Consider the following 21,372-nt stretch of genomic DNA (forward strand, 5'->3'; position numbering starts at 1 on the left):
GCTTGTTTCTGACTGCATATCATTGAGGCTTAGACCACCAGTTATCTTTTATCTGAATTTAAAAAGCTGATATGTTTTGATGATTTCTTTTTTTTCAGCTTTGCCCATAATCCATCACATGAGCTCCTTGATGACCTCTACAACCAGACCTGGGTCAAGCAGCCAGTTTTGTAAAACTTTCTGTTGCTCTATCTCAACCCACCAATGTCAGACTAAAGTAGACCAAAACAAACCGTGAATATTATTTAGATTATATATTTATATGCATTCTCAAGTTAAACAGCACTGCATCTAAACTAAACCAAAGCTTCTGTGACTATGTCCAGCAGTTATGGGCTATTCATGTGTAAGGACTGAATTTCCATAGATTCATTGCTTGACCCAGGTGCGACATCATCAAAGTTAGAGTTATGTTAGCGGCAGTTGGCAAGCAGATCAGGACGGGGTAGGTCTAACCCCGGTGCAGACTGTTTCCTCCGGCTCTGGCTGTAATATAAATGCAGGGAGGGAGAGGAAAAGGTCTTGACCCGGCTGCTGAAAGGCCTTGGAGGGGGACCCACTACAGTGTCTAGCCTGGGTGAGAGAGGGGACACATACGTATGTACATATACAGTACACACACACACACACACGCACGCGCGCACACACACACACACACACACACACACACACACACACACACACACACACACACACACACACACACACACACACACACACACACACGCACACACACACACACACAGTTGGTATTAAAGACATAGTTGGAAGTGAGATCAAGATAAAAGTGGGTTAATTTTATTTAAAAGGAGCAACATTGGCGGCAACCATTGATATCCACTTAAGCAAGTCCTTGAACAAAACCTCTCATAAAGAAAGATTCACAATAATCAAGAAACATAGTAAACATGAAGATAAGAGCAAAACATAATAATGGCTACAATGAGAATTTTTAGACAAACCAGTTCTGTGGGATTTCATGATTTCAATGTGTGTGTGTGTGTGTGTGTGTGTGTGTGTGTGTGTGTGTGTGTGTGTGTGTGTGTGTGTGTGTGTGTGTGTGAATTTGAGTCCTGACCTAGTCTGAAGGCTCTTGATGCGACAGAGCATGTCCAGGTGTCCTGCAGAGTACTGCTCTATGACATCCTTCACATCGTAGGGACGCAATGTCTCCTTGAACTTCTTTTTGGCCACGTGGAACTTCATGATCCTACACACACACACACACACACACACACACACACACACACACACAAACACAAACACAAAAGAAGCAAAAAGAGACGGGGGAAGAAGGATGCTGAAGTTAGTAACATAAAGTCAAAAGAGAATAAGGATGTAATTACTACAACTAACCACTAGATGGCAGCAGCAACTTTGGGACGATCCTTGTTACTTATCGCTTGTTCATCTTTCTTTGGAGTGAAATAAATGAAAACATTATTAAAATATCAAATGCCTCAAGGAGTATCTGACGGGAATCCAATGTTCCCTGGTTCTCTTGCCAAATCCATAACAACAAAAATGAACAACTTTGAAACTTGAGCGTTATCTTCTGTCTACTTTATTTGGTGCAAAGAGCCACTGCTGGCTGGATAATATTGATACAGGTAAGAGGATCCATATACTTGGTGCATTTTGATTCCCCGGTGGCTTCTGCTTTTCTCCAGTTGTCTGTTTTTCTCACTGACTAAATGGAAACAACGGTGACAGATAACTCTGTAACAACAGTTCTGACAGGGGAGGGGGTGTCCAACCCTCAACCCGACACTCTGGGAAAGCCCTGGGCTGTGACTGCCCACAGAGGAGGCCTGCTGGGTGGGCAGGCAGGCTGGGGGGATTGGGTGGTACTGGTGATCCGTGTGAGTGAGTGTGTGTGTGTGTGTGTGTGTGTGTGTGTGTGTGTGTGTGTGTGTGTGTGTGTAGAGAAACAGAGGCGCTGGTGATAGAGGAGGTTTGATGGACTTCAATTAACAAGGAAACAAAAGCAGGATGAAGTTCCAGCATGTTTGATTTAAATCTGCAAACAAGTCAGGATAAAAATCTGAATCAGAAATCCTTAATTCATCGCACGGTGGGGAAATGTTCAGCGTTACAACGGCCAAGAGATAGTGCAGAGGAAGACACAAATAAAATAAGTAGGCTAACATATTAAATAAAAGAGGCAATCACAGGTGTAATAAAATGAGATATGTAGCAGCCAGTGGAGTAATGACTGGATTGTATCACCAAACTATCATTTAGGAGGAAACATTGGATTTTGTTACCTAACTTGTTAAAATTTCCAAATTCCAATTTGAACAAAGTTGGATGTGCCACACTGAGTTATATCCACGTGACACTGTGTACAGGCCGGTGTGTACAAATACAGCAAATAACAATACTGAGGATGAGATACATACATAAATGTACAGTATAGCTGGTAATAGTTTGCTAGTTTTTTATTTTAAATCTGCAGACGAGACAAATTATTCATAGAAAACATTAGGCATCTGTACGTGTGTTGAGAATATTATCAAATCTGTTATTTCTTAAATAAAAACCCTGCTTTATTGAGTTTTACAACGAGAAATATGAAGAGGGTGAAAAGAAGCGATGACGTGAGAGAATCAGGGAACGCCTGTTGGATAAACATTTGCTTGCAGGGTGCCGGTGCCGGTGTAAGAGATCAGGGTCTGCTGAAACGCAACCTCCACACACACACACACACACACACACACACAGAAAACACCTCAGGCAAACCCTCAAACCCAGCAGTAGGTCGTATAGATAAAGTGGGAAAGATGGGGAAAAAAAACAAGAAAGAAAATAGAGAAATCCGTTTAAAAAAGCTTTGCTTGAGGGAACCCAACATCGTGTGAACCCCTGCTCTCACGAGGATGTTTTTCCCATGAAGAATGACATGTACAGTGGAGGGAAGAAAGACTATATAATCTGTTACTGTAGCGCTGAGAGGGGATACAAGAGGAGGGTTTTAACCTGAACACTGAGGAAGAAAACAAACATGTGTATGAAACCAAACTGCAACACATGTAGAGCTTATTGGCTCCTTACACTCGAGCGATGCATCCTTCTGTTAGCTGCTGGTATTTTCATACAATGGTTGGATTCATGATGTAATCGCTGAGGACGATAGCTATTAGTTAAAAGCTTCTTCTTTTTTGAGCAGAAGCAACTTTCACTTCTTTCTGTCTCATTAATATGTTAGTATAAAAATAAAAGTTAGTTCCGTATCTCACTTGAAATCTCTTACGGCTACTTCACAAGTCCTCAAACATTTCAAGGATCTTGGTGATTTGAAGATGTTTTGGAGTAGAGCATCAGCTAAAAGGCATGAAATGTAAAGTGTAACAGGATGTTACCTGACAGCTCTGATGACAGCCTTGAGTGGAGCTGATAGATCCTCCACTGTGACATCGCAATGGCAGCCTCTCTCATCAAAGGAATCCTCTGTGGTCATTCCTGTGTCCGCTGAGAGAGACAGACCGCACTTTCATCAATAAATGTAGCCCCAGTGCAGAATCATTTCCAGTCTTTAAACTCATAAAACACTTTTTGCATATTGGGTCTGGACAGAAGTCTTCAAGAATTTCTCAAATTGATACTATTTTGGCTTTTAGAAGGCGAAAATGTATGCCCTGCTCGAATGGGATCTTTGGGAATGGGCAGCGTTTTGCCAGCTCAGCTATGTAAGAGGAGAGAAGATTCCTGAATACTGCCAATAATTACGAGAGTGGGAGTCACAGACAGAGAGACAGACACAGATACAAGATTAAGAGTGAGAGAAAAGCATTGGGGGAAAAAGATGTAAAGAGAGGGAATAATGATGAAGTGCATAGAGGAGGTTATAAAATCAGTTTAAACAAATGACACAGGGGAATAAGTGGAGGAACAGACGAGTCAGCTATTTCATGTAGTACTTAAGAAAGAAGTTTCTGCGAAATGTGAGGACAAACTCTGGTGCACAAAATACTTTATACATAAACACTAATATGATATATATATATATATATATATATATATATATATAGTATTTATACTATATATATACAGTAATATATATAGTATATATATATATTATATATATACTATATATAGTATATATATATATTAGTATATACATATATATTAGTATACTATATATATAGTATATATATATAATAGTATTATACTATATATATACAGTATATATAGTATATATATATTATATATATACAGTATATATAGTATATAATATAGTAATATATATATATAGTATTTATACTATATATATACAGTATATATAGTATATATATATATATATACACAGTATATATAGTATATATATATATATATATATTATAGTATATATATAGTATTTATACTATATATATACAGTATATATAGTATAGAGTATTATATATATACCAGTATATATAGTATATTATATAGTATTAACTATTATATACAGTATATATAGGATATATATAATATATACACAGTATATATAATATATATATATAGATATATAATATATATATAGATTTAGACTATTATATATATATACAGTACATATAGTATATATATACTATATATATATTATATATATACAGTATATAGTATATATATATATATATACTATATATACTGTATATATATAATATATATATAGTATATATAACGTATATAATATATAGTATTATATAATATATATCATATATATATATATAGTGTATATAGATATATATATATATATATATATACCGTATATAGTATATATATATACTTATATATATACATATATATATATATATAGTATATATATATATATATATACTGTATATATATATATATATATACTATATATATATATATATATATATAGTGTATATATAATATATAATATATATACAGATATATATAGTATATATATATAGACTAATATATAGACATATATATATATATATAGTCTATACACTATATTATATATAATATATAGTGTATATATATATACTATATATATATATAGATATATATATATAGTGTATATACTATTAATATGTATATATATATCAGTGTATATATATACTTATTATATATAGAGAGAGAGAAGAGAGTAGATATAGATAGAGTATAGACACGAGATACTAGAGAGAGAGTAGAGATATAGTGATAGATACACGATAGAGAGACACTAGAAGAGAATAGAGAGATAGAGAGATACGAGAGATATATATATATACTAGATAACGTGGAGAGAGAGGAGAGGATATATAGAGATATATAGAGACGGTATAGATAGAGTATAGACTCTAGAGATAGAGATATATATATATAGTATCTATATATATAGATGTAAGATACACGGAATGAGATAGAAGATTAGGATAGTTAGTATATACTTATAGAAGATAAGTATATAGATGATATAGATATATAAGAGATATATGGTATACACAATATATAATCAGATAAGTAAGATAGAGAATATACGTATAATATAGAGATAGATATTAGATATATATAGTATATAGATATATATATACTATGTACATATAAGATATAGAGGAGATACACTAGTATATAAGATATAGAGATATCACGATTTAACATAATATATATAGTATTCACACTATATATTATATATATATATATATATACTACTATTATATATATATATATATATATATATATATTTATATATATATATATATAACACAAACTAATATAGATATAGTGTAAATTATATATACTAGATATATATATATATACTCTATATATATATATATATATAATAATAGTATATACATTTTGAAATTGAATTGTCTTAAAAACATTTTGATATTGACATGTTATGTTTGGAAACTTTGGGATCTCCACTAGAATATGAAGATTAAATAGATTAATAATAGATAGTTGCACAGCATGTGTTTGTAATGACTGGCATCCTGTGCAAGATGTTGTGTTGCTATTTACAGATAGACGCACACACACAGTCCCACTCACCATCTGGGACAGCAGTGCGAGTTTGGCTCTTCAGTCTCAGCGAAGGTCTAAAGCGGGTCCGATCGTTAAAGCTCCAGCTCTTCTGCACCTTGGCAGGGCTTCCACCCATCAGCTCGGCCCCGCCCACCACCTCGTTGCCGGGGGAAGAGCGTTGGCGGTCGTTAACGGACGTCTGCCTGCTCTTCATGCTCTGACCGCGGGGACTCGCCATCCGGACCCGCTCCTTAAAACTCAACTTCTGACTGCAGGGATGGCGGGAGGAACAATCAAAGAAGAAAGTGATGATAAAGAGATGGACGGGGAGACAGAGGGGGAAAGTTGTTTGAGAAAGAGAGTGAGTGGCAGAGGTCAGGGGTTGATAGAGACACACAAGGAGGGAGAAAAAGAGACGCTGTCAACACATATTTGCCCTCACAGAGTGAGAAGAGTTCAAAGTGCAGACACAGGGCAACGTTCTGGCTTTTCCATCAGCCCAAAAATCATCCATCCAACTGACATGCCCAAAACAGCCAGACTGCCCGCCAAGCCACCAAAACTAACCCTTAGCGTTCAATCCTGAAGCGCTACAATCCTCCCCGGATCATCTTATAATCCTTTCATGTATTCACCTTTCAAATCAGAGTTAATGAGATGTTTAAAGGCGATATGTGAAGCATGGTAACATTAATACATCATCACCACATTCATTCTGAGACTACCTTAAACAAATGAGACCATTATTGAGAGAAGCCTCTGACAGCATCAACACAAGGTTTTCCATCGTCGGGTTGTTTCTTTTGTAAAACGTTGCCGTTCTTTATATCGTTCTGCCTGAGCAAAAAGAGCTAAGTCTTTCAGAGAGTGAAAGCAGACCACTTCCTTTATTGGTAAATGTGGTTTTATTCAGGAACCTCTGTGTTGGTCTCAATTGTTCACAGTAGTTCCACCATAGTATGATATATTAACGCTTATACTATGTGTAGGAACTTTAAAATAAATATTCCTATTAAGACTACACTATGAATGTTATTATCATTCCATCTTCCTCTATCGCTTGATTTGTGTCCGTTTAAATAAATAGCACATAACATCAGCCACAGGTGAAGAAAATGCTTTTATCCACATGATATTTAGAACGTTGTCAACCTTACAGGGTTTGGTGGAGGCGAGACTCACTGCAGTAAACTATAATGCTGCTAAATGGACGAGCATGCAATAAATGTTCTTCTATGTTCAAGGCAGAACTAAAATATTTGAAAGCAATGCACTATAGCTGAAACAATCCAAACTCTTTATAAAATACAGTGCATAGAGTAGAACATATCTTTTAGTAATACATTTACATCTTCGCTGGTTAAACATGATTGAAAAGAGATGTGCAGCAGTAATGCAGGGAGCATGCAGGAAAATAGCTACATCCAAATACTGAAATGTGCATAACTATCGTAAGGTCCAACTGAAATCTAATTTAGTCATCCCTTTTGTAGTTGAAAATAATGTCAACATATCTTTTAAATATATTGTTAATAGTTCAAAGTAAGACAGCTGGCTGGAGGGGAGTGTCAGTGTCTGCTTGATTGACAGCAGCTGGCAGGCTGAGCCCCTGCAGGGAACGAGACACGAAGTAGGAAGGCAGCGTGCTGTTGACCAGACCCGTATCTAACCAGAGCAAAGTTATATTTTCAGTTTACATGCTGTTTATCGTTCTGCAGCTGAGCAGCTAATTAGCTATTTTAAAACTGAAAACTGATGTTAGCGGTGCACATTTCACAGCATTGAATGTCTGTTGCTTCGTTCTTCAATCTAACGTGCGACATAAGTGTGTTCATGTTTGTAAGTGAGATAAGTAGGAGACAGGGAAGCTAATGTGTTGGTCGTACGTTGTGTAGCAGGCTTCTGTTAATGCTTTATGCTAGATTTGATTGGTTGCTTTGAAATAAGGTCTCCAGCTATATAGACGGACAAGAGATTTACAGAGCAGATATGTTCTTTCAGTTGGACATGAATTACTCATCCTCAAATTAACTGCTGGCCCCAAGAATCTAAATGAAGGTTGTTCACAAAGAATACGAAGGAAACAAAAGATATTCATGTGGCTGGACTATGAAAATATTAAATAAAGGGGACTTTGTATTTGTACCTATTACTCTGAGTGTTACTGAGAAAGAATATTTTCCATTATTGGATCATTAATTTGTAACACGGTAACAAAGGCTCGTTTGCATTCGACAGGCAGCAGGAGTCATCTCAAAGTCCTAAACAAAGGATTGAGGTAAGAAGGAAGTTAAATCTGTTTTCTTTGTTCTCCATGCTATTAGTAGGTCATTCCCACAGGCTACTGGGCTAAAGGCAGGGCAGAGAGGATGATGGAGAGTACTGTAGGTACCTCCTATATTTCCGATTGTACCTTCCGAAGAGCCTCTCATTACTTAGACCCTTACTAGAGCGAAGAAGGGAGAGACGGATGGAGGAGGGAATGGAAAGATAAAGGAGGAGGAGATTAAAAGAGGAGTTCAGCAGACGAAGGAGAAGAGAAATTCTACAAAGTAAACAGACAGAGAAATGGCAGGGGACATATATCAGAGAAGGATGGGACTGGGTAAAGAGGGATGTATTGGAGGTTAAACCCACCTGAACTGCCTCACTTTTTGGATAGATATATTTATGATGTGAATTCAGGACACCAAACTAAAGCTATGGCCAGTTTTAATGCATTACTCTGTAAATCTCCAGACAAGTTTGACCAAACTCTCACCAGATGCTTCAGTGACAGACGACTCACACTTGCTCGCCTGGGTTGAGCTCTCCGATCAACAACAATCATGTTTTATTCAACACAATGATTCTTCTGTGACATGTGAACAAGTTAACTGACTGTGTCCAAGCAGTAGTGCACAACAAAACTAAAAGATTCACATTCAATTTGGTGACGTTTAAATGAAAACTGGTGTGTTTAGTCTGAATGCTGTTAATTCAAAAACATGATTTGAAGGATCTGTATCAGGAGGTACAAACACACACGATGCAGACACACCTGCATCCTTTATTTCAGATTTAATTTTGCCTCACACTGCCAGTTTCCAGCACTCATACACTCAGTATGATGTCCACTGTAGCACTTTGTGGTGCTCCTAATGTTTACTGCTGCAAGTGTTTACAAGTCTTCTTAAACGAAAACCACCAGCCGTTTACCACGGCACCTACCGCCGCCGAGCAGCCGGCAGTCTGTAAAACCACTAATAACACACAGTGGTGTGTGTTCTCTCTGTAGAGGGGAACATACAGAAAAGAAACAGTGTCATAAAAGAGCACCTAATTATGATTTCACAAGTTCAAATTGTACCTCGCTGTCACAAAAGCTTCTAAGAGAGGAAAGCTAATTTAACACTGTGGATGAAACAAAGCTGATTAAATGCTGTTGTGTTTAAGGATGAGAAGCATATTTGTTTGTGTTTGACTGAGCGTATATACTTTTTCCTTTTATGTGTGTGTGTGTGTGTGTGTGTGTGTGTGTGTGTGTGTGTGTGTGTGTGAGGTTTAAAGTCCTAAGAAGCTGTTGGCTCAATATAAGGCCCCTACATGTTGCCAAAGAAGCGCAGCTCTGTAAAAACTATACTAGCATAATTAAACTCACAAATCTCTCTCTGTCTTCTTTCCTTCTCTGAAACCCCCTATCTCCCCCCCCCCGCTCCCCTCTCCTCCCCCCTTTTTCAACTTCGCTCTGTCTCTCCTAGACTTGTGTTTGATGAGTTATATAAATACCATCCCAATGGAAAAAGTGCGTCATGGTACAGACATGGTACAGACTCCTGTCTTTGAAGGCGTGTGTGCATGCATATACACACACACACACACACACACACACACACACACACACACACACACACACACACACACACTCAACAAAGCCAGTGAAGCCCATCACCCTTCCCTGCCTGAGAGTCAAGTGCAGAGGGGAAACAGTAGTGAAAGGAGGAGGAGAGACAAACAGAGATGGAGATGTAAAAGTGAGGAAGGAATATAAAGTAAAGAGAAGAAAGCTGGGAGCGTTGTTCCTAAAGTAGAGATTGTACGACTACCTGTGCATGATGTAAAAACCCACGTCTCTATCACTGCATCACCCCGACTCTTCTTCTCAATTCAACACCAATTAATAACTCAGCGGTGCACGTGGCACGATAGTGTAACTTCCAATTCTGGGTCACAGCATCATCCACACTTTGCCAGGTCATACCGGGTTCAGAAAAGCATTAGTCAAAACAAAGCCACGTCTTTGTATTTGTTGTATTCACTAACGTCTGACTGTCACCTGGTAAATACAAATAAATAAATGATTTGTTGGTGAAGAGACCGATGATTTAGATGATATACTAAAATAAATAAACCAAACAAGCTCGCACACCAGATAAGAGCAGTTTCAAAGATGTCATAACAAAACGTTATTTTATCATTTCATTATAATGAATGTTGAATGTTTGTGTCTGTGTAGAGAGTCATACCTGTACGTAGTCTCGCCCTGCTCTTTTCTTCAAGGGTGATGAAGAGGAGACAAAAGGGAGAGAAATCAGTATTCCCAGCAGATTAAAACATAGCATTATACAGTTTCCACTAATAGACATGGGACGCATCAAGCCAAAAGGAAAAAGAGAGAAACTTTAATTCAATGGGGTTTAATCCTTAGAAGCACATGCAAGCTATGGCCGTGCACAGGAAGGCTGAGCGTTAGCTGAAAGATAGACACGGAAATCAGAAAGTAAGGATCTACTGGTGTCACTGGTGACTTGTGTTCCTGGATTTAGTTTTTAACTTAAACCCAAACTGAATCATTTCAGCATTTAATGAGCTTGAATCCAGGTAAAACTAATTAATACTTTGCCATATGAGTGTCAGATATCAACATAATGAAAGGTTAGGTATGTTGAATTGGCCTGATTGTAAGAACCTTGCTACAATATGAGCATTTTCAATAATAAACATCACATACATATTACCAATATGCCATTCAGATATGCCTGAAACTGTCTGAATGTGGAAAGGGTGTTAAAGATCATGCATGCTAAGCAAACCATGCCTAGTTGGGAAAGAACAGGTTACGCTTATGAAAGAATGGTTGCACTGCTGTATAACACTGAGTCATACAGCAGGAAAAGAGTTGAAGCTACACCGATGGAGAGGAGCAGATGGAGATGATAGAGAAGAGATGACGAGAGGAACTGAGCAGCAGCGGCCATGTTTGTAAGTCTGTAAGTTGTTACCTACTTGGCGGGGCTGCAGGTATGCAACGCCTTCAAATGAGGCTTCCAGGTAGCAATGGAAACGGAGTTCTCATCAGCAGCATAACTACGCCAGACACACTACGTGCAGAGTCGACAGGATGAATAAAATAATGATAAATAAAAACAATTAGGTGTGGGAGGAAACAAGGGGTGAAGGAGGGGAAACATAAGTTGGGAAGACAAAAAGAAAAAGCTGATTAGTGTTTTTTGGGTAGTGCTGATGCATTTTGGTTGGGGGTTGTCGGAGGGAGGTGGGGACGGTGATGAGTGGTGGTGCTGGCACTGCTGGTGGTGGTGGGGATACATGCCTGAGGGGGGAGAGGGCGCTTTGGTAGTGGTGCCAGGTGGCTCTGAGGTAGGGACGAGAACCCTCGGTGGAATACAGACGCCAAGCCGCCTGGGTGGGGGGAGGGAGCAAATATGGACAGGACACACACATTCAGATGTACACACACACACACACACACACACACACACACAGAAAGGAAATGGCACAAACATAGTAAAGAAAAAGAGATAACATACACAAGGTGTTTTAGGGGACGTTACCAGCCGGCAGCCAAAGCAGAGGTTCTCAGTACAACTTCTTAACGTGCATTAAAATGTGCATCAATCTTAGGCAAGACTTTTAAACCAGACATAACAATCAAATGTTCAAAGACTAGACGCAAGGTGAAGTAATAATCTTTGAGATTTTAACTTAGATAAATGTCTGTTAAGTTACTATCTATCGCCAAATTAGGTAACACAATGGTATTTATATATTTGTAGTGTTACGAACTAATGCTAATGCAAACTGAACATTTCCTACTGCTGCAGCTTCACACTAAACGCATTTACCTGGTGAAACAAGAGTTGACGAGTTGACGATTACGAACAAGTCACAGGACGCACTCACTGCACGTACAGTCCACATGGTCATACAGTTTGGGCTGCGTGTCACATGGACCCTCACTGCCACGAAGATGCAGAGTTTAAAATGTGGGTACCTGATTAGACCGTCCTGCAGAAGTGAGCTACATCCACCACAATCATTTTTACAGGTTGTTTCCTCTTTTTTTTATATCTTAAACCGTTATTTACTTGCAGACAACTGAACCTCGTCGATGGCGCCAGGTGTGGTTACAAGATTTGTGACATAACTGGAAAGCCTTTCTATAAACACACAGACAGGGGGATCTAAAAATACAGTTGGTAGGAAAAATAATTAGTGCAAAAGGTGAAGTTTTGAATTGAGCAGCTGCTGCGGCTTGAAGACGGTGGTGAAATACCTCCCAGCATACAGACAGAGACACACGCAACACATAGTGGTTTGAAGCAGGGAGAGCTGTGTGAGATGGGGGAGTGAAGTGACGGACAGAATGTCATCAACATGTTTAACACATCAAAGCTGCTTCCAAGTTTCCGTTTACCTGTTGAGGAAAGTGTTATGAGCTTGGCAGACAACAGACAGTGACCAGGTGCTTGATACAAAGCCAATAAGACAGAAACAAGAGCAACACATGCAGGATTTATTGCTCCCTTAGTGGGTTATTCAGGATCAATTGGGCTCCAACTGGTCTTTGTCAAGCACATCAACTGATATGTATTTGTAACAGGGAGGACGGACAATGCAGTGTTTTGATTTAAGTCAGTATTCACAGAAATATGTAGGAACATCTCTCCCTGATTTCATATTGAGATCTGCTAATGCAGCGACACATAGTGAGACAATCAGACACGTTTTAACAAATCCCTGTATCATCTAAACCACTTATTTGGAAGTGAATGCACACTTACTGTCCTATTTATAAACCAATGTGATATATTAAATACATGTTCATTACTAAGGTAAATATTTTAGAACTCAATCCTGCAGCCAGTCATTTCCATTTACTGTAACGTCCCGTGATCAACAACGTACCGATGGTATTAAGACAAACAGTGAGGTGTATGTATTCTATTATTTACACCCTGTAGTGGCTTTTCTATTGGTGCTGTTCAAGTGATATATTAACATAATCATGAATGCATCATTACACAATTGACACAATTCATTCTGGGATATCGAGGACAGAAACATTTAGCATTTCTTACATTTGTAGGTGTCGCCTTATGAAGCTGCTGTGAGATATTCTGCTTAGAGACGCCTTCATTAGGACACAGATGAAATCTGTTACCACGAAAAGTTTGGGTAACATTTGAGATTTCAAAGGTTATTTCCACTTCCAAATATGTTGTTTAGAAAACTGGGTTTACTGCGATATTTTGGACATTCTTGGCTAAAGCTGTGTCTAACAGCTGGTCCACTGGTACATATCCCCATATTTAGACAATAACATACAATTTATATTATTATAACTGATACAAATGAGGAGCGGACAAAAAGTAATACCAGAGCGGACACTGTATTTTATGGAACATTTAAAAAAGTAGGTCAAAGTAGTTCATTAGGTAGGAAGGTAGAAAATACACACACACACACACACACACACACACACACACACACACACACACACACACACACACACACACTCTCCAGCAGATATTCATTGTTCATTAGAAAGTAATGCAGCTGGTCTTGTCTGTAACATTGAGTGACAGCTTGGAGGAGCGTCGGCGCAGTGACTGATCGCCATGGAAACGGCTCATAAATCCCAGCAGTGTGTGTTGCTGTTGGACCTGAGAGACGAAAGGCGTGCCTCACACACCGTTAGTCATCAACAGCTACACACACTGACAGCCCAGAGAAGGGCAAAACACACACACACACACACACACACACACACACACACACACACACAGACACACACACACATGCGTGAACATTTGTATTGTATTCACACTGGTCCTCAGCTGCTGCAACACATTTCAGTGGAGGTGAAGTGTGTTTGTTGTCTGCATGTGTGTGTGTGTGTGTGTGTGTGTGTGTCTACCTGGATGAGGCTGGCAGCTGGGTTCCTTCTCTTTTCAAAGTGCTTCTGGCGATGCTGCTCCTGCACCTTCAGGGCAAAACCTGACCCGAGGATGCCCTACGTGCAGAGACACACACGTTTTAAACTTTCAGAAAACAGACAAAACTTTGTCCCTACTCCTGTTAGTATTAGCTTTCTGGAGCTAATGTGTGTACTGTATGTGTGTACTGCATGTGTTGTGTGTACTGTATGTGTGTACTGCATGTGTGTACTGTATGTGTGTACTGCATGTGTGTACTGTATGTGTGCACTGTATGTGTGTACTGCATGTGTGTACTGTATGTGTGCACTGTATGTGTGTACTGCATGTGTGTACTGCATGTGTGTACTACATGTGTGTACTGTATGTGTGCACTGTATGTGTGTACTGCATGTGTTGTGTGTACTGTATGTGTGTACTGCATGTGTTGTGTGTACTGTATGTGTGTACTGCATGTGTGTACTGTATGTGTGTACTGTATGTGTGCACTGTATGTGTGCACTGTATGTGTGTACTGCATGTGTGTACTGTATGTGTGCACTGTATGTGTGTACTGCATGTGTGTACTACATGTGTGTACTGTATGTGTGTACTGTATGTGTGTACTGTATGTGTGTACTGCATGTGTGTACTGTATGTGTGTACTGTATGTGTGTACTGCATGTGTGTACTGTATGTGTGTACTGTATGTGCTCGACTCACAGCTGGCAGAGCGAAGAAGGAGATCCCCAGCAGAGCAAAACCGGCTGATAGTAACCGTCCCGTCCACGTCTGCGGGGTCTTGTCACCGTAGCCGATGGTTGTAAGGGTGATCTGAAGGGTCAGAGGTCAGCAGGTAACCAGGGCTTTGTCTGAAATATGTCCCTTATTCTCTCATTCATTACTCCCTGAACAATATACACTCAATAGTTTATAATGAGGAGTAAATTGTGATTTCTCAAACTTATGAATCACCATCAGTTTGCGTCATCGCTGATGGCTGCAGTGACGCATAACTTTAATATTTGCATCTATTAAATACGGCTTGTGGCTTTCAGACAGTCAAATAGAATGACACAGAGTAAATATAGTGCACTACATAGTGAATAGAGAGGCTGTGATACAATTGGTCTTGTTTTCTAAATCATAAAAGGCTTCAGAGGGTTTTGTGAGCAAATATTACACACAAGCTGGTTTCTTGCAGATGTCTGCGGCCGTACTTCATTTAGCAAATTGAAGTTTTTATTGAATTTAGTGGTCAAAAGGAAAAATTGCAAATCATTAAAAGGACCTCATTAGTGTTTTTTATTATTTACTTAAACATGTAAGCCACAATGCATCATTCAATAAGTTTGCAAAAAAGATATAAATATAATCAGAAGATAGAACATTGTGGATATTGTAGATTTACATGGAGGCAGCACTAGTGGTGCTTCTCTTAGTTTTCTCTTTGGCAGCTCTGACTGATACATAAACTTCACCTTTTCCCCCAAAATGATATAACACAACCGGACCCCAGAACGTAGGAAAACAGTCTCACCTGTCTGCAGGAGAAAATTGAATTTATTGATTGGGCCGTTACTTTTTCGAGGTTTAATAGCTTTCAGATGCAGCAGGAAACAGTGCAGTACAGCCAGCCATGTGTGACTTGCAAGGCCTTTCCTGTTGCTTTTTGTAATGCATTGTATTAATTGTCATTAGGGTCAAAGAGAAACTGTAAATGGAAATATATCACAGCATAACTCCAGTTGTTTTACCTTCTTTGATTTGATCAACACCATGTGGCAGTCAATTAAACCAGGCATGGTTGCTTCCTAAAAAAAGGTTTATTCAAAGACTAAAGGTGTTAAGAATGCTGTTATGAATCTGTGTGTATTGATGTGTTTTCTCACCGTGCCCCACCACAGAGCGTCCGCATAGGTGGCAAACTCCTTGTTGAATTCTTTCTCCACCAAATAAACCAAGAACGAGGAGAAGATCAACACCAGGAACCCGATGTACCAGGCAGTCACCAGCTCCTGCAAGACACACACACAGGAAATCCTTCTAATGAGTAAATGCAAAGCTTTAAACAGCACGTCACAGTTTGTATTGGAAAACACTGATTCAGTCTTTTTCTTTATGAACAAAAAGATGTTCCCTCAGTTACTACATACATACATATTAATAATGTTTTACAGTTTATTTACTAAATTTAACAGGAAGAAAAAACACATTTGCGCCGATCTAAATGGGACAAATCATCTGCTGTTCCTCACCTGGTTGATCTTTAAATTCATTTTAAGAAAGAGCATGCAGTACGAAATCATGGTGTCAAGTGTTCATGATATAACGTACTAGCAGAACATGCACAAATAACGCCTGAATATATAGAACAAACAACAACAAGAGCATATAAATAAAGCATTAAAATGTAGCTTTGTTAAGTGATAGTATTATTAAATTCCATGCTGACACAAACACACGTTTTACTTTCATTATTTAAGTTTATCCATACTTGCTCATTTACTCGCTATATTCTTTCTTTAACATCTTTCCTCTTCTGTTGCTGATATTTTGCACATCCGGTTAGTGTTGCAATATATATGTAAACTTAGTTATTATTAATTATATGTTTTGTTTACATTTATTACAAGTGTTTACATTGTTGGCGTGTGTTTGCGGACATACACATCAGCATTACTGCATTCTTCCTTTTATATTTCTCTTTGTTTGCTGCTGTAACAACTCATTTGTTACAATGACCTTATTGTTACTAAGCGTACTCCCAATTCATGACATTTGGTGTCTTAAACACGGGCTAAGTTTCCTGGCAAACATCTGTCTCCAATTTGTTATTTGCTACAAAACATAAGTATAATTAAATGTTATTATTATTAGTACATCTCTGTGTGGAATACACAGCAGAAGATCTGAGTAGTAAGCATGAGTAGTAACATCGATGAGACAATACAGGACTGACGGGTGATTACAGGTGAAGTACAGCACTGACTGATTATTTACAAAATAAAGTTCAGACGAGGAGAAACAGACTGTCCTACCTTACTATGTGCATAAACTACAGACCCCAGCAGCTTCCAGGTCCCTCCCCTGCGGTCCATGCGCACCATGCGCAGGATCTGCAGGAAACGCAGGCTACGCAGCACAGAGGTGGCGAAGATGTTATCCTGGCTACCGGCTGAAACCACAGCAACCGAGGCGATGAGCACGATGATGTCTGGGGAAAGACAAAATCAAAAAGGTCAGAGGGTTCACGCTATAAGAAACAGGAACTGTGGTTGACTCACCTGCTTTCTAGATCCATCCACTCGTCCATCCATCACCTTTAAAACAACTATTGATTCACTACAAGCTTGTCTCTATTAGTCTTCTTCTGTCTTTCTGTCCACAACCCTTAAAAAAACATTTTGTCCTCCAGTTACATCGACAGAGGAGGAAATATTATTTTATTCTCCATATTGGCAAATAACATCATTACCTGAGGATGATCGAGTAACATGACTCTATAAGATTTAGTACAACTGTTGAGTCAAGTTTAAGTGTACTCAACACCTTAAACAGGAAGATATTGTAAATATTACACATGCTTCTTTAATCTGTAGTGATTGATTGACATGCTGTCACCAGGGAAATATTAAGAGAAACAACACCATTACTATAATTTTGACATTCCTATTTTAGTTTGATTTCCTTTTTGTTTTGCCCAGGCAGCCGTCGAGAGAGATCTTTGTATTATTATTTATTATATATCCAATTATTATCAAGATGCCAAGTATGGTCTGACAATGTGAGATACACACAGACACAGACACACACACACAGCACAGACCTACCTATGACACAGAACGGTTTCCTGGCGAAGCGGAGGCGTCCCTGCCAGCCTCGGTAGCGGCAGCAGCAGCCAGAACTCCATATTCTGATGATGTACTCCAGACCAAACACTACTATCATCACAAACTCCTGCAGGACACATGCGCAAAAAACCTACATATTTAAACCTTTAACTGCTACGAAAGCAGAAGCACAAGCCATGAAGACACACGTAGCAAAGCTTCAAGGAAGTTACTGCATTCTTTTAATAACTACTTCAAAGGTCAATTTGAGGTAAATGTGAAATGAATGACTTACTTACCGTAATTACTGCACTCACATACTATATTTATGTTTCTTGTTTTTTTGCAATACTTACTCATATTTAATTTGATATAACTATTTTAATGTGACGTACAACTATAACAAAGCAAATTCCTTGTATGTGAAAACTTGGCAATAAAGCGGATTCTTATTTTGAGTGTTTTTAAGTCACTAATAAGCCTTTTTTATTTTTACGTTAAATGTCCTGGCAGTAAAAGCACAGGAGTAATTTATATCATTAATAATGGCTTTATTCCATGTAGGTGTGCCAGTTCCAGGGCCCTCGCATTACGCATGCTGGCTCACTTACTTGACGTACTGCTGCACTTCAGTGGAACAGAGCCATTGTTAGTGTTATCACTTACACCTGTGCTTTTCCTGCTATGACAGTTTAAGATGTCTGCTGTGAGAAAGGCTAACCGATGCCAACCTAGTTATTGCAAAATATCGCTCTCATGTCTCACCGTTAATTACGAAGCTACAGCCAGTAGCAGGTTAGCTTGGACTGGAAACAGAGCCTATGAATTCTGGGGATTATTCACAATAACTTGGACACTGTTTGTGGAAAGCGACGTTGCTGTTAAATTTTTTAATTGCAATTTTCCATCGCTTTGAGCACCACAAACGGAATAATTTCCTCCTTTTTATTGGAGCAGAAGCAGAATTTCAGAGACGGATATCTCATAACCTGGACGAATGAAAAACAAAACTGTCTGCAAGGCTACGACGCGAGGAGAAGACGTTTTATTTAACGCTGGTGAACTAACTCTACGATGTCTCCGCTGTTCTCTGTGCATTAACAGTGCTTCTACTTGGGCACGATGTGTTGTTGCGTGTTCCACCTCTGCTTCCAGTTCATTTGTGCTACGTTGATTTTCTGCTTCATCACATCTGAGGCACAGACTGTTAACTTTAATTGAATTGTAACAGCGTGTTTGTGATCTCAAACAGCAAGGGGAAAAATAGTTACAGTTCATTGTAGTGCTGAGAATGCACAACCAGCATCTCTAATGAGGACACACACACACACACACACACACACACACACACACACACACACACACACACACACACACACACACACATAATAATAGAATAATATGAACTCCATAAGCTCACCGTGTGAGACAAATCCTACTTGAACACACTAACTGTGTGAGCATGAGTGTGTAGTTGTGTGTGTGCACGTCCTACCAGGATGAGCAGGCAGTGTGCGGAGAATTCTTGGTGAGCAGGGATGGTGGAAAATACAGAGAGAACCAGACATCCAAACACCAGGATGAACCTGTAGAGACAAAAAAAACACACACACACACACACACACAAATCAGCTGTGCGTGATAATAATAAAAGAATCGAATCACTAAATAACGAGTTTTGGCTCTTTAGCTCAGGTAATGAACACATCTGCAGTGATAAACACTTATACACAATTATAGTGATTTTTATTAGATTTTTGTCTCAAACTTCAGGTTCAGTGTCTTGCTCAAGGACTACCAATGCTATAAATCAGGGGTCACTAACAGGCCGGACCCAGACGCAGACCTATCCGGACCTATAATAAATAAATTATTAAGGGATTTTCAATTTTGACGAGGCGTTTCTATTTTAACTGGCGCAGCTTTTTTCGTTTTTACGGCACTGGTTTAGCGGTTCAGGAAACTCACAAACCAATTACATACGAGTTAAGCATCCCACGTGATGCTACTCAGCCAATCAAATCTGTGCATTCCAGGCGGCAAACATTGCGCCTCTGAATAATACAGACAGGCGAGAGGCGCGTGGCAGACGGAAAGCGATTAGACGAGTTAGCGATACAGGGAGAGAACAATAACTAACCGAGAAGAACACTATACATATCTACAGTATTATATATATCTGTATAGTTCAATGTTAAGTGACAATAAATATTGTCTAAATGTTTTTAAATTGTACTTTCTGTATTAGATTTGACAGTTGATGACGTGCAGACGTTGATACAGCTACTAGGCTAATTCATAACGCACGTGAGACATCATGATGCTCCGGGCCTTTGATTGGGAAATCTTCTCTAACTGGACCTCTTATACTTTTAGTTGAATACCCCTGATATAAATAGTAACCAACCTGATTGAAGAGCTTGAACCGCCTGCGATAAAGATGGAGTTTCTATAGGTGACTCATTTCTGATATCTGCCGTGGTTATTAAAGTATTGGTTCACTTACCTCTAGTAGTATCTATCCAAGCTTATGGTTCTGGTTTTATTTAATCAGGTTTTCAGATGTGAAGGCAATCAACACAAAGGAAGTAAATGATTTTCATTTGTGGTGCTCACACCGATGACAAATTACATTAAAATAATTCAACAGCAACACGTCCCTATGTGAAAAGAAATACGTTACTGTTAAAATATTTGTAATTTCTTTGTATAAATTGCACACATAATGAATCATCATTCTGACAGTAATACTGAAGCTCCTATCTGTGTGAAAATAGAAGTTTGGAGCTGTGATAACACTGATACGCTCCATAAAACATTCTTTCTAATTACAACGTAAACACCAAATTGCTTTTGTCTTCATTTTGGCAAATCCAATCACAGCCCTCCTCATTGCCTGACTGACCCAAAAGACTCCTCTGCTGCCCGCAAGGAAATTGCTCAATCTCGTAAGTCATATGGTAACTTGGTTAATGAGCAAATACAAATTAAAATTCATAAGGCAGCTTCCAGGCAACATATGCACAGGCTAGCAGCCCCAGCCTGCTGTTCTCTCTCAACCGGTTTTTTTTAGATGCCATCTGTCTTTCTGATGTTTGCTGTCTTCTCATCTCTGCAGATCTTTGAGTGTTTGTTTTCTGTGTACAGAATGTGTTCCAGTCGTGTTTCCTGCTCCTTTCCAGACCCCTCTGTCTTATTTTCTCTTTAATCTTTTATGCTCTTTGTCTGTCCCTCTCCCTTCCTCCTCGCCTCCCTTCTCTCCCTTTCTCTCTCTCTGGACTCCCTCACCATCACTTTCTCTCTCTCTCTCGCTCTCCTGGCTCTCCAGTATGATTGATGCCACCATTTATTTTCCATGAGATCCACAAGGAGTATGAAAAGAAAGG

General features: G+C 38.8%; 1 protein-coding gene across 2 annotated transcripts in view; it reads right to left on the reverse strand.

Moving 5' to 3' along the window:
* Positions 1 to 21,372, reverse strand: part of kcnq5a (potassium voltage-gated channel, KQT-like subfamily, member 5a) — an 86,618-nt gene that overhangs the window by 8,542 nt on the left and 56,704 nt on the right. For both annotated transcript variants that reach the window (XM_029449430.1, XM_029449431.1), the window contains 12 exons: positions 19,482 to 19,572; positions 17,987 to 18,113; positions 17,195 to 17,370; positions 16,046 to 16,171; positions 14,877 to 14,987; positions 14,156 to 14,251; positions 11,224 to 11,318; positions 10,464 to 10,490; positions 5,986 to 6,227; positions 3,363 to 3,471; positions 1,079 to 1,210; positions 457 to 573 (listed from right to left, as the gene is read on the reverse strand). In XM_029449430.1, coding sequence (XP_029305290.1) covers positions 457 to 573; positions 1,079 to 1,210; positions 3,363 to 3,471; positions 5,986 to 6,227; positions 10,464 to 10,490; positions 11,224 to 11,318; positions 14,156 to 14,251; positions 14,877 to 14,987; positions 16,046 to 16,171; positions 17,195 to 17,370; positions 17,987 to 18,113; positions 19,482 to 19,572 — 1,449 coding nt within the window. The remainder of the gene's footprint in view (positions 1 to 456; positions 574 to 1,078; positions 1,211 to 3,362; positions 3,472 to 5,985; positions 6,228 to 10,463; positions 10,491 to 11,223; positions 11,319 to 14,155; positions 14,252 to 14,876; positions 14,988 to 16,045; positions 16,172 to 17,194; positions 17,371 to 17,986; positions 18,114 to 19,481; positions 19,573 to 21,372) is intronic.

Source organism: Cottoperca gobio, chromosome 15 (genome assembly GCF_900634415.1).
Source record: "Cottoperca gobio chromosome 15, fCotGob3.1, whole genome shotgun sequence".
Taxonomy (NCBI): Eukaryota; Metazoa; Chordata; class Actinopteri; order Perciformes; family Bovichtidae; genus Cottoperca; species Cottoperca gobio.